At 48.2% G+C, this 14,618-nt stretch overlaps 1 protein-coding gene across 1 annotated transcript; it reads right to left on the reverse strand.

Moving 5' to 3' along the window:
• RGS16 (regulator of G-protein signaling 16) lies at positions 8,517-14,320 on the reverse strand. The gene is made up of 5 exons (XM_005690948.3): positions 13,997-14,320; positions 12,993-13,103; positions 12,162-12,226; positions 11,702-11,868; positions 8,517-10,413 (listed from the first exon to the last, which is right to left on the reverse strand). Exons 1-5 carry the CDS (start codon positions 14,038-14,040, stop codon positions 10,192-10,194), a joined length of 609 nt encoding a protein of 202 aa, XP_005691005.3. The 5' UTR covers positions 14,041-14,320; the 3' UTR covers positions 8,517-10,191.

Raw genomic sequence — 14,618 nt, forward strand, 5'->3', positions numbered from 1 at the left:
GTACTGCTTCCCACATCCATGTCTCCGCACACACTGCTTTTGCTATCTGAACTAATAATAATGATGGTAGCAGCAAGCACTTACGTAGCTCTTTAGTATGCTGTAGGAACTGTTCTGAGCCAACAAAAATTACACATTCTTGTTGTTGTTTAGTCACTCAAGTCCTGAGATAGATGCTGTTGTGACCCCATTGTACAGATGGAGAAAATGAAGCACAAAGTGATTAAGTGAATTCAATTGTTCTAGAGATTTGAGCTACCTCAAGGAACAGCACAGAGAAAGATGCCTACCTCATTCTGGTGGAAGAAGCCAGAAAATGAACAAAATAAGTAAATTATGTATAATGCGCTTTATGGGGAAAATCCTACAGAGAATAATAAGTAGAATGAGGAAGGCTGAAAACACCAGAATGGGAATTATGAGTCAAGAGAGATATTTTCTAAATAATGAAAACTGAAACTCCATTATCTAGCACCTAACTACATTACATTCCTTACCCTTAGGATCAGTCCTCAATTATTTAAGTTTTAAATCTTTCTTCGCCTCAGAAAGTAATTTGAACAGCTGGGCCAATTTAAAAGGTTCAGTAACAGTGAATTACCTTGTGATCACCACTTAATATGCCCCGAACACCTTGTTCTTGTTACCTAAGAGCTTCCATTAAAATTTTTTTCTAGTTTTATTTTACTTTTTTATTTTGATTTTTTTTGTCCATGACATATGGCCAGGAATCAAACCCAGGCCTTGGCAGTGAAAGCGCCAAGTTCTAACTGCCAGGGAATTCCCTCTAGTTTTACTGAAAAACAGCTGACATATGTCATTCTAGAAATTAAAGTTATACAGCACGATATATTGATTCACATATACCATGAAGTAATTACCACAATAGATTTTGTTAACACCCATTATCCCATATAGCTACAATATAAAGAAAAGAAGGGGAATTAATAGATCATATGACAGTTCCATTTTTAATTTTCTGAGGAGGCTCCACACTGTTTTCTATCCTGAGAAATTTACAATTTACAATCTCACGAACTGTGCACAGGGGTTCCTTTTTCTCCACATCCACACCAAGAGCTTCAATTTTTTAAGTTAAGGTCTGCTGACTAAAGAAATCTTACTGTAACCCCTGTACCTACCGAGATATCTTAACAATTATGCTAATAATTTTCATTTCAATTAAACATCATTATTAAACAGCATTAATAAACAAAACTAAAGGTTATATCTCTTGGATATAATTCCAAAGGAAAGAGTCAAATTTAACTGAGAGCAAAATTAGGCAGTTTCTCAGAAGAAATGGAGTAGTCCTCATCATCAACAAAGGAGTCTGGAATGCAGTACTTGGGCACAGTCTCAAAAATGACAGAATGATTTTCATTCATTTTCAAGGCAAACCATTCAATATCACAGTCATCCAAGTTTTTGCCCCAGCCACTGATGCTGAAGAAGCTGAAGCTGACCAGTTTTATGAAGACCTGGCACCTTCTAGAGCTAACATCAAAAAAGGTGTCCTTTTCATCATAGAGGATCAAAATGCAAAAGTAGGAAGTCAAGAGATATCCAGAATAACCAGCTAGTTTGGCCGTGGAGTACAAAATGAAGCAGGGAAAAGGCTAACAGAGTTTGGCCAAGAGAACACACTGGTCATAGCAAACACCCTCTTCCAATAACATGAGAGATGACTCTACACATGGATGTCAACGGATGGTCAATACCAAAATCAGATTGATTATGTTCATTGCAGACAAAGATGGAGAAGCTCTATACAGTCAGCAAAAACAAGACCTGGAGCTGACTGTGGCTTAGATCATCAGCTCCTTATTGCAAAATTCAGGCTTAAATTGAAGAAAGTAGGGGAAACTGCTAGACCATTCAGGTATGACCTAAACCAAACCCCTTATGATTATACAGCGGAAGTAACAAACAGAATTAGATCTGGTAGACAAAGTGTCTGAAGAACTATGGAGGGAGGTTTGTAACATTGTATAAGAGGCAGTGACCAAAACTATCCCAAAAGGAAAAGAACTGAAAGAAGGCCAAATGGTTGTCTGAGGAGGCCTTACAAATAGCTGAGGAAATAAGAGAAGCAAAAAGCGAGGGAGAAAGGAAAAGATATACCCAACTGAATAGAGAGTTCCAGAGAATAGCAAGGAGAGATAAGAAGGCCTTCTTAAATGAATAGTGCAAAGAAATAGAGGAAAACAATAGTGTTGGAAAGACTAGAGATTTCTTCAGATAACCACAATGGTGTGGTCACTCACCTAGAGCCAGACATCCTGGAATATAATGTTAAGTGTGCCTTAAGAAGCATTACTATAAACAAAGATAGTGGAGGTGACAGAATTCCAGCTGAGCTATTTCAAATCCTAAAAGATGATGCTGTGAAAGTGCTGCATTCAATATGCCAAAAATTTGGAACACTCAGCAGTGGCTACAGGACTGGAAAAGTTCAGTCCCAAAGAAGGGCAATACCAAAGAGTGTTCAAACTACCACACAATTGCACTATTTCACACACTAGCAAGGTTATGCTCAAAATCTTTCAAGCTAGGCTTCAGCAGTACATGAATCAAGAACTTCCATATGTTCAAACTGGGTTTAGAAAAGGCTGAGGAACCAGAGATCAAACTGCCAATATTCATTAGATTAAGGACAAAGCTAAAGAGTTCCAGAAAAATATCCACTTCTGCCTTATTGACAGTGTTAAAGCCTTTGACTGTGTGGATCACAAGAAACTGTGGAAAAGTCTTAAAGAAATGGGACTACCAGACCACCTTACCTGTCTTCTGAGAAACCTGTATGCAGGTCAAGAAGCAACAGTTAGAAATGGTCATGGAACAACAGAGTGGCTCAAAATTAGAAAAGGAGTACATCAAGGCTATATATTGTCACCCTACTTATTTAACTTATAAGCAGAGCACATCATGGAAAATGCCAGGCTGGGTGAATCACAAGTTGGAATCAAGATTGCTGGGAGAAACATCAACAACCTCAGATACACAGATGATGTGACTCTAACGGCAGGAAGTGAAGAAGAACAAGGGAGTCTTTTGATGAGGGTGAAAGAGGAGAGTGAAAAAGTTGGCTTGAAACTCAACATTCAAAAAATATAAGATCCTGGCATCTGGTCCCTTCACTTCATAGCAAATGGAAGAAGAAAAAGTGGAAGCAGTGACAGATTTTATTTTCTTGGGCTCCAAAATCACTGAGGACGGTGACTGCTGCCATGAAATTAAAAATGCTTGCTCCTTGGAAGAAAAGCTATGACAAACCCAGACAGTGTATTAAAAAGTAGAGACATCACTTTGGCGACAAAGGCCCATATAGTCGAAACCATGGTTTTTCCAGTAAGTCACCTATGGATGTGAGAGTTGGACTGTAAAGTAGGCTGAGTGCCAAAGAAATGATGCTTTCGAATTGTGGTGCTAGAGAAGACTCTTGAGAGTCCCTTGGACTGCAAGGAGATCAAACCAGTCAATCCTAAAGGAAATCAACCCTGAATATTCATTGGAAGGACTATTGCTAATGCTGAAGCTCCAATATTTTGGCCATGTGAAGCAAAGAACCAACTCATTGGAAAAGACCCTGAGGCTGGGAAAGATTGAAGACAAAAGAAGAAGGCAATGGTAGAGGATACAATGGTTAGGTAGCATCACTGACTCAATGGTCATGAAACTCAGGAAACTCTAGGAGATAGTGGAGGACAGAGGAGCCTGGCGTGCTACAGTCCATGAGGTTGCAAAGAGTCAGACATGACTTAGCGACTGAACAGGCAATTCCAAGGAAAAAGTTTGCATAGCCTGACTTGACATAGCCACAGGGAGGCAGCAGAGAGTGTGGAATGGCCTGGTGAGGGATGGGCCAGGCCTCCACAGTCACAGGAAACAACAGGACTGATTGGGAAATAGCATCAGCCAACCTGGCTTTAAGGGAATACTATCTGGATTAATGTCTCAACATTTGATTCCCTCTCCTGAAATTCTGGAATGCCCTTCATAGCAAATAAAATACAGTATGGAAACAGCCGTACTATACTTTAAAAAGTAGACTTGGAATCCTGGCTTTGAATTGTGACTCTTCCATTCTTTTCAAAAGTCAATAAATAGTTATTGACCATGCTGAGTGCCTGGAATCAGATAATAATTACAGTTTAATATTCATGAAACATCAATGTTGTGCCAAACACGTTTTCATTCCATGCTCTATGAAGGGTGCACGCACTCTTATTATCCTCATTTACAGATGAGAGACCTGAGCCTTTGGAGAGGTTTAATTACTCCCCCAGGTCATACAATGAATGAACCAGTTTCTACTCCAACATTCTACCGCTACAGGCTGGGTTGCAGTCTGCCATGGTCTGTTCTGTCCTATTATATCAAATAATATGGCTCCCAATCTTGAAGAGAGTGGTTTAGTGAAAAAAAGAGCTGCGAAGAGGTAAGTGACAGTGACATGTCTTACATGAAGTAGTCAAGGTAAGAAGAGGGTGTGAAAAGGAATATCTCCTGCCACATCTATAAACAAGGATGTCACAGGCATCGGTTTGAGATTCTGCCCTCCAAATGTGAATTTCTGAGCCCCGAGGGCCCCCAGAAGGGAGAACAGTGCCTGCAATCCAGCCGCTGTCAGCTCCCACCACTCCCTACAGTGACTAAGGATGCAACAAAATTAAAAAAAAAAAAAAATAGGATACAGGCCCCAGATAGCTGAGATGCATATGGAAGGAATGAGTTCAGTGAGCCCTGACTCTTTCATCTTCCCAGACATAGACGAGCCCTAAATTCCTTGAGATAGCTGATTTTCCTTAATTAACAATAATCTTCGATGTTCAGACTATCTGCCTCCTTTGTTACAAACTTCTATATAACCTGACTCCCTTCCCCACCCTCCTCCTTGCCTCCCTTCCTTCCCTTTCCCCCCACCACACCCTCACTCCCACCCCCACCTCCAGAGCAGCTTCTCAAGGGCTACCTGAGAACCTGCCTCCTGTCTCAAATTTCAGGTTATGAGCTTTTTTTTTTTTTTTTTTCTTTTAGTTGGCAAGGTTGTCCTAGAATCACTGAAGTGTCAGAGAGATTCCAGGAAATGGCTGTCTGGGAAGGCTTCACTTAAGAAGGTGATGGTTTTGCTAGATTTTCAAGAGGCTTTTTGAGGAGGGCATTCTCCTCCACAGCTCTCAAGCTCTAATTTTTAAAAACAAATAAAAGGAAAAAGACATTCCAAGCAGAGAAAAACAGCAGGTGGATAAGGGCCACCTGGGCAGGGGGGAAGTCATTAAGAGGGCCTTGTGTCAGGTCAGAGTGAGCCTTGTATGTCATCCTGAGAGCTGGACTCTCTCAGGGTCAAAGGAGAGCCACTGAAGGGCTTGAATGCAGGCACGAACTGCTCTGATCACTGCTTTATGGCTAAAGACTGGCACAGCGGGGACAGGTGAAGCACAGGTGTCCATCATCAGACCCAAAGGCTCAGGAACGGCGCCCCAGAAAGACCCCTCGGCCAGCTTTTGAAAGTTGCTTCCCTAGGCTGATGAAGGAGGCTGTAGGTAGCTGTGATGAGAGTAAGGCAACACAGCAGGGAGGTGGGCCAGGAGGCAGAAGCCAGGAGGCTTGAATAGTAGGGTGAGTGCAGGAACCGTGAACGATTTGTTTTCAAAGGGCAGGTGAGGGAGCAGAGGCCGGAGAAGGATGGGCGGCCCACTCAAGGAGGGCTTTGGGTGCTAAGCCAAGGCCTGAAGTGCTGGGGGGAGGAACTGAGTGGGTGAGTTTGAAGATGCTGGAGACTTCTTGCTGGCTGCAAGATTTCCAGGAACTCTCTTAAACACTCTGAGAACCAATACAATAGGGGTCCTGTGTGTGATCTGAGCCTGACACCTGAAAGACCAAGAGCCATTGGTCTCCAAGGCCAGCCAAGAGTCTTCTTTTTCTCTAATGAGTATCTACCACCTTGAGGCTGCACCATGGGCTTCAAGATCATCCTGTATGTGAAGAAGGGCTAGGAGAGGGCGACAAGCCTTGAGGATGGACTTACTGGATGAGGAGCCTGCCAGGACCCACCTCAGTCCCTGGAAGTCCATCTGCCCCCATTCATTCCTCTACCATTCGCCGGCCACACCCACCATTTCCTACTGGCACCCACACATGCACGCTCAGTCATTTAATCGTGTCTGACTCTTGGCAACCCCATACATGGTAGCCCACAGATCTCCACTGTCCATGGGATTTCCCAGGCAAGAATACCAGAGTGGGTTTCCATTTCCTCCTCCATGGGATCTTCCCAATCCAGGATCTCAGCCCAAGTCTCCTGCATTGGTAGGCAGCAGGTTCTTTACCACTGAGCCACCTGGGAAGCCTAGACTGAATCGGAAAATACACATTTGTGCCCTTGTCTGAACTTACCCAGAATCCCCATCCACCATTAACTGAGGCCACCTACAGTTACAGCTATTTTTGGTTTTCTGGCAGGCATGCAGGATGCACTTGATACAATAAATGCATGTTTTTTAAAAAAAGAAAGACAAAAAGGTGGAAGGAAAGTAATGGGGACAAGGTTCCTGACTCTCTGGGTACCATCTTTTTTCTTCCCTCATGGATCATATTCCTTGACCATCTCTCACAGCCTGGACTTCCCACCCACCCCCACCCCGCCTAGGTTTAACTCTATTCAGATCTCATCTCTGCCCCTCTCTCAAACTGGCTTCCCTGGGCATGTTCCCCCAGACCCCACTCCTGGGAGCTTCAGTTTCCCCGTCTGTATCATAGGGTTATCACACCTACCTCACAGAGCTGTCATTGGACTAAACGAGATCAGGGCCTGCCCTGGTGTTTGTTCCCATCTTCCTTTCTGGCCTTTAACCTCAGAATCCCTCCTGGCATCACACACACAACTGCCCCTTAGATCTGGGCTTCAAATGTGATTCCATGGGCTTTTCTACTTAATGCACCTGAAGTCTGGTCACTTTACTCAGACTAACAACGCTGCTGCTGCTAAGTCACTTCAGTTGTGTCCGACTCTGTGCAACCCCATAGACAGCAGCCCACCAGGCTCCCCCGTCCCTGAGATTTTCCAGGCAAGAGTACTGGAGTGGGGTGCCATTGCTTTCTCTGAAAACTAACAATGAGGGGAAAATAAAAGTCAATATAAGGCCTAGATTTGTATATAAACAGATAATTCAACTTAGAGAAGAATTTGGGGAGAACAAGGAGGTGACAAGGAGGTCAGAGGAAGAGCAGTTTTGATCCTTGCAAGCCTAACGCCAAGTTCTTTCTAACCCAGCACAAACTGCTCATTCTCTTCCCTGGGAATGGAGTAGTTCCAAGCACCAAGTGGCTACCCAAAGTTCATCTCAGAGATGTCTATGAAATTATAAGGAATGCTAATTCCTTGAATTCATAGTGAAATGAAAGTCGTTCAGTCATGTCAACTCTTTGTGACCCCAGGGACTATACAGTCCATGGAATTCTCCAGGCCAGAGTACTGGAGTGGGTAGCTTTTTCCTTCTCCAGGGGATTTTCCCAACCCAGGAATCAAACCCAGGTCTCCCGCATTGCAGGTGGATTCTTTACCAACTGAGCTATGAGGAAAGCCCAAAAGTACACTAATGCAAACTGGAAATGGCCAAAGGTGAAAATGGCATGGAAGTGCCCCCCTGCAGCCCCTGCAACTGATAATGTGCAGCTACTTGGCCAGGGGGAGCCACCCCTTGCTGTTCTGAGAACCAGGAATGGCTCATGCTGGGTCAGGTGGACAGAGGAGATGGGCTCTGCAATGATAGCTGAGCCAGGTCCAACTGTTACCAGCCAGGATTCTTGGCCTTCCCCAATCAATAGAAATTGACTGGAGGCCAGACAAGAAATTCAGGTGTGGCTCAACTGGGGCCCCTGCTGCAGCAGCAGGGAGCGAGAGCAAACAGGTTCCCTTGCTTGCTCACTCCCTGAGGAGAGGAGTGGGGAGCTGGTTCCTTTGTGAAGGGAGGGTGGAGTGTTGTTCAAGGCTTAGGCAGGAGGGGTAGCCTAGATGTTCTGTCCACCGCTTAGCTGGTGTTGTGTGCAGGGGGTCTGCACAGTACCCTATTTTTGCTCTAGGCTGCTCAAAAGTGGCAGTTGTGTTTTTTGGTCTCTTTGTATCTTTTGAGTACAGAATTTGCCCCAGCTGTGCATGCACGGGGTTCTTTTGAGTCCCACAGTTCCTTTGTATTTTGTTGCTGAAGGAGACGTGTATCCAGGTACAAGCATTGCAGCCTTGCTGCAAAGGGTCCCAGGTCCCAGGCTAGGCTCACCGTCAACAGGACACAACAGCTTGACATGAGCTGGGCCGTCACCAGCTGAAGGAAGTTACCATCCTGGAGGCCACCGTTAGACTCGGGCCTTGGACGTGCACCTCTGCCCATACACCAGCAAGCTTCCCCGCGTGTCCTGTGACATTTCTGGAGACCAGCTCTCCCACAAGGCACCCCCAACCCTGAGCACTTCCCTTCCCTCTTCCCCTGACCACACAGCCCTTGCAGACAGGATTGATCTCGCGTTTGGGTTTTATTTTTATTTCACAATAAAATAACATGCTGCAATAGGAAAACGGGGATTGAATAAGTACATCATTCACATCTAGGAAACCAGCTCCCGTGGTCAACAATAAATAAATATTTAAACGGCGAGGAGTTCCTGGCGGGCGCCAAGAGGTTCCCAGCACTTCAAGAGGTAGCGTCTGCTGGAAAGAGGGAGACAGCCAGGCTACCAGCTCCTGTGGATTCTCCAGGAGAGGCAGACGCACAAATAACAATAAATAACAATAGCAACAACACAACAACAGCAATAAAAAATAATGTGCCATGACCATTGTCTCAAAACCAACAATATGTTAGGCTTAAATACTTTTCTCCTGGAGGAGCTCCTAGCGCAGAGAGAACAGTGTGGATTCCCTGGGGGCAAGAGGGGCTGCCTGGTTAATTCACCTCCCCAGCCCAGCTGGGGCAGAAGTCCCACCAGGGAATGGGTGTTTGGTGATGCCCTGGGGTGACAAGCAGGTTCTGATTTCCCCTAGTCTTGCTCTTCCCAGCAGCCTCTCTCCGCCCCAGTTTCATTCCCAGCTTCTACAGGCTGTCCAAGTTCATCGAGGTCCCTGCCTCATTTCTCATCAACACCCCAGTGAGTACACCCCAACAAGCTACAGGAAAGAAACACAGGGTTCCCCTTCCATCCTGGGGAGTCTCTTTTTCCCTGTTCTCATCCTCACAAAAATAAAATATTAGCTTGATTTAAACAGGACTTTCTGGAACTGCCATGAGGTTTGTCTCCCAGGAGCCCTTTCCCCCTCGTTCCACCCTGCCCAGCATAAGGGCTGGACTAGCCGCTCACCAAGAGGCCCCACGTCTTGCTCCAGGCAGCTCAGAGCTAAGAGGGGACACATCCCAGCAAGAGGCTCTCAGCAGGTCCTGCTCACAGGTGGACCCGGTGGCACACATGGAGTCAGAGGCTCCCGCAAGAACCCACCAAGAGCACCAAGGTTCATTTCGCATGGGCAAGATGGCCTGTTTTCGGGGCTCTCTACTGATTTGGAGAGGGGCTTGAAAGCCAGTTTTTGAGGTAAATATCTCATTCGGGGCAAGCATCACATTGGTTCTCTGGCCTTGACAAGACTGCCAGGCTGGACACAGAAGTATTGAGAGGTGCAAGCTAGGCACACCCCCACCCCGCCATAGCCCAGAGGCAGGTGAGGAGGACAGGATGAGATGACTCCACCATCCATGTCTCCCTTCATGCCCAGGACAGTCTGGAAATTAGGAAAACAGGTCAATCGTGCAACAGGCAAAACTGGCTAAGCTGGTTGTCTTTCTCTCCCTCATTTTCAAGTTCCCCTTTATCGAGGCATTTCGCAAAGCGCCCTGGAAATATCCCTTGTCCTGTTGAGAATGGCCAGAGCCAATGATGACTCTTGCACCATCATTCTTCCCCCCCTTAAAAGCCCCACACAGCCCTCATCTTCAGCCCTGGCCCACAGGTCCTAGAAGTGGGGTGACCCTCTCACGCACGGAATTCAGTCCCAAGGATCTGGAGGTGAGGGTGTCACCAGGTCAGCGTTTTCCTTCGCTGTCCTCTCTTGCTTTGCAGAACCTGCCTCCCCCAAGGGGACAGCACCTCGGGGGTGGGTGACTCAATCTCTCTGCCCGGCTGGCTCCTTCCAGGCCCTGAGGCTCAGGTGTGCGAGGGCTCAGCTGGGCTGCCGCTGGACGGGGAGGCAGAGGCGGCCATGGCTTGGGTGGCCAGGTCCCGGTAAGCGGGGGACTTCAGGAAGCGCGGGTAGGAGTCCTTCTCCATCAGGGCTCGCACCTTCCGCTGCGCCGCGTCGAAGCATGCAGCCGTGGCGGCCTGCAGGTTTGTCCTGGTCAGCTCCCTGGTCTCGTGGTCTATATTCACCTGTGGGAAGGAGCACAAGCACGTGGGTGAGTGGGGGGCTCAGAGCCAGGGTGAGGGGACTGGCAGGCCTGGGAGGACTGGCGGGGGGCAGTGGAAGGAGCACTGGGTTCTGAACCAGGAACTGGGGCTCTGCTGAGTTGACCATCAGTGGGCTTTTCAGCTCTGGGCCTGTCCTCCCTTCTACTCTCCACTCTCTCAGAACCACCCAGGAGATGTTAAGAATGGGCACAGATCCACCTTCTTTTCACCTGTTTCTCTGTGACAACCCAGGTTCGAGTCATCACCACCTCTCTCCTAGGCTACTGCCAGCACCTGCTATTGGGTCTCTCTCCTCCCTTGAACCCCAGGGTCTGTTCTCCACCTAGCAGCAAAGACAGCCTTACAAAGCACAAGCCAGTTTTCTAGCAGTTCTGTTGTTCCCCATCACTCCGAGAAAAGGCCGACATGGGTACTGAGCCCACAAGGCTACCAGAGCCAGCACCTGGCCGCCTGCCACCTGTGTGACATCACCTCCCACTCTCTCTCACTTCCCGCTCCACACAGGCCCACTTGCTGGCCTGTGAGCACAAAGGCACTCTCTGATCTTTGTATTTTCTCTTTCCTGTGTCACATCCTCCGACCCTGTACCCTGGTCCTCCCTCTCATAGCCTGCTTTCTTTTTATCAGAGCACAGAGCACCCCCTGGCAATAATTATTTAATTGGTTACTGTCATCTTCTCTCACTGGGGTAGAGGCTTTGTGTTCACTGCCATATCCTTGAGGACTATAAATGTGCCTTGCATGTAACTGGTGCCCAAAATATCTTCATGCGAGAAATAAAAATGCTCAGAAAATAAATACAAAATAAGTTACAAAGGCAAGCCATTACTTCCTTCTCTCCAAGAGGTGGCGTCATATTCCTTATCAATCACGGTGGAGGCCAGAGGGAAGGTTGAAAGGGTCACCAACCACAGACCTGAGTGACTGAGTCAGGTTATCCTACGATGACCTGTCTCTGCACTTGTGTTAAGTATTCTGAGTCTCTAAAAAGGGCTTAGTTTACAAAGGTAGGTGTGGACAGAAGCCAAAACCCCTGCCAACCCCTCCAGTCCCAGTGATATCTGAGGGTAACAGTACCCAGGGGTGGCCTGGAGCCTGGCTTTTTTGATCTCCATCCTCCTGCGTCAGATAAGGCCACTCTGCTTCTAAACCTGGCCCTTCCCTTACTGGCCCCTGATCATCCCCAGTTCTCAGTGGGGAGGGAGAAGGCAGGGTCTGCAGGATCCCTGGAACGTGTCATGGCTCTGACCTCTTTGGGGGCTTCACCGCAGATGAACTCCTCAAAGATCCGGTGAGCCCGGGATGCCAGCTTGGTAGCGGACCGGAGCTTCTTGAACTCCTCACAGGCCAGCCAGAACTCCAGGTTCTCCTCGCTGAACTCTGTCTTCAGGAAGGCGTGGAAGGCAGCCACTCCATCTGGGGTTGCAGGGAGAGAGGAAGAGACAGGTCAGACAGCGGGGACAGCCAGCCGGGAATAAAAGAAAAAAAGACAGCAATTGTAGTTAAGGGCTCTATTTTGGGGATGTAATTTTCTCAAACAAGGACCTGCCTTTGTATTCTGGATAGAGGCTGACACACTAGGGGATTATTATTACTATTACTATTATTTTGCCCACGTTCTCAGCATCCTCAGGCTGGCTCTGCAGCACGTGGGGACCCATGTGCCACCCGTGTGCCATCCACAGACAGACACAACAGACACAACTCACTTTTACTGCTCAGCAGCAAGTCAAATGACTCTTTCCATCCCAGCACGTCTTCTGAGAAGTTTTTGCTAAAAAAAGGAGGGGGGGCAAGATTTTAATTTAAAAAACAACAACAACAAACTAATACACAGCACAAATCCTAGCCGGAACTCTGACGTTGTATAATTCACACGGAGGCTTGCTCAGTAAAACTACCGGAGCTGACTCCTCAAACTCCCCAACTTTTTGCTGAGGTTTAGGGAAATGGTTGTGTTTTCTAGAGGACAATCTAATAACCAGAAACCAGAGCAGGGACCTTCCAGCCCTCAGTAAATATCTAAGACTGTGTTTTTGCTGTCCCAAATTCCTCCGATTCCCCTCTCAGTTTGTTTCGGACACTTTCTCAAGGAAATGAGGGTCTCCTGAATAGAGATCATGCCTACCCGCAACCCCAGAGTCCAGCACAGCACCTGCCACAGTTGACAGTCAATATAACAGGAATTCCCAGTGAGCTGCATGCAAGTAGCAGCAGAGTCCAGCGGCCTTGGGCCCTGCCCTTGCCCTCGTCACACATGCAATGGCATCTCCAGACGGGAGAATCTAGTAACTAGACGTTCCAACCCTGGGGATCTTCATTTGTTGGTGGACTTAGAAGGCTGGAGCCATCCACCCAGTCACCCATGAGCCAGACAGCCATAGCAGACCAGCAAGAAGTTCCATTACAATCTCTAGGAAGAGGTCACCAAGGTCCGCGATGGTATGTCCTAATTTCTCCTAGTGTTTTCCTTCTCAGGGCTCCCTTCCTAAATCTGGCTCCTTCCCTCTAGGGGCTCCAGGCTGGTTGGCGGGACTTACCCCTCTTTGCTGTGTTTACTGCCCCACTCGAACTTGCCAACACTCCCAGTATCAGAGCCCAGTTCTGACTTATGAAGAAAGATTCCCAGCCGTGTCTTGAATTCTTTGGCTCTGGAAGGCAAAGCATGAGCTCGTGAGGATTCTCCCCTTGCTCAGCCAGGGCAGAGAGATCCATGAAGTCCCAGAAGAGTACAGGTTTGTGCCACCCAAATTCCAAGCCTGAGGGTTTCTGGGAACCCACAGCTGTCCCCAGGGCTTACGCTTCACCTCTCTCATCAGTATCATGAGCCCAGAAACAATGAATGCAATATCTGAGCCGTGACTGGACTGTCTTTCAGTTTGGGGGTTTGCAGTATAGCAAACATAGGCTTTTTCCCCACTTAAGTCACACTTTTTGTGCCTGTTGATTTAGCAGAAGGCAATTCAGTACTCTCTAGGCTTGTCACAAATATTTTCGGAGCTGTGTGGAAGCTGATTTCTGCCTTCATCTTTACTTTTTCCTTCCCAGCCACCAGCTCCAGCAAAGATTGGAGTGGGTGTGTAGCACCCTGGGAAGTGGGGACATCCCTCACTGAGGGCCTGAAAAACAGTTCCCTGTATTTCCAGGATCAGAGGAGGCCATGCCCTTAGATCTATAACTTAGAATGAAAACCAAGTGCTTAAGAAACTGGGGAAGACTCAGTTTTGCCTGGCGATACCACCGCAGTCTTCCTGCAGTAGGTCACCTGAGTAGAACCACCACTTGTCAGAGGAATGATGGGGAATGGCAGTAAACAGTGGTCCCCCTGCCTCCCTTCGCTTTGCCTTCTCGGTTCCCGTCACCCGTCCTTCCCTGAGAATCTAACAGAGGCATCTGAGAACGTGGAACCAAGTTGACCTCTGCCTCTGAAGTCACTTTCATCCTGTTCTCCAGACCACACAGGTCTGCAAGCCCGCCGCTTCACTCCCTAAGGTTGGTGGGACTTGTTCTTCTTCCCCCAGGCATCTGGACAAGCTGCTCTTACCTCTCCAGGCAGGAGGTGGGGAAGGCGGCCAGGGTTCGACACATGGCTACGGATGCAGGGCAGCACGTCTTGGGGACGATGGTAGCAGGCTCCAGCGGGCACCGCAGAACGCGAAGACAGAAGAACGGCGGCCAGCGCCTGTCTGGGTTTACTATACGGGATTCGCGGAGCCAGCGGCTTTTATTCCCTTGTAGGGGGCGGAGAGGCTGCGCGCCGCCAACCAATCGGAGAGCGGTACTCAGCGCGGGCGAAGGAGCAGGCGGGGCCTGGAGTTCGACCGGGCGGCGCACCGGGCCCAGGATGCGCTCTCGCCGGGTGCAACCTTCGCCCCGCGGGGGTGCTCACGGGGCTGCCCCCTCCTCCGAGCGGCCGCCGGCGTAGGGAGGGAGAAGCTGCAGAGAAGTCACACGGAGATAAGACGCGCGCACCCAGTTTAGTAGGGGGGAAAAAAACAAACCGCCGGCCGCTAGTAAAAGCAGGAAACCAACTCAGCGATGCCAGGAGAATTTGCGTAGGGGTGGTGGATAGGGGAGGTACACCTGGTGTCGATCACAGCTCAAGCCTGAGCCTGTTCGACCCTAACGACCCGAGCACACGGTGCAAGCCCGACAGCACAGCCCCA

The sequence above is a fragment of the Capra hircus genome, chromosome 16 (assembly GCF_001704415.2).
Source record: "Capra hircus breed San Clemente chromosome 16, ASM170441v1, whole genome shotgun sequence".
Classification (NCBI taxonomy): Eukaryota; Metazoa; Chordata; class Mammalia; order Artiodactyla; family Bovidae; genus Capra; species Capra hircus.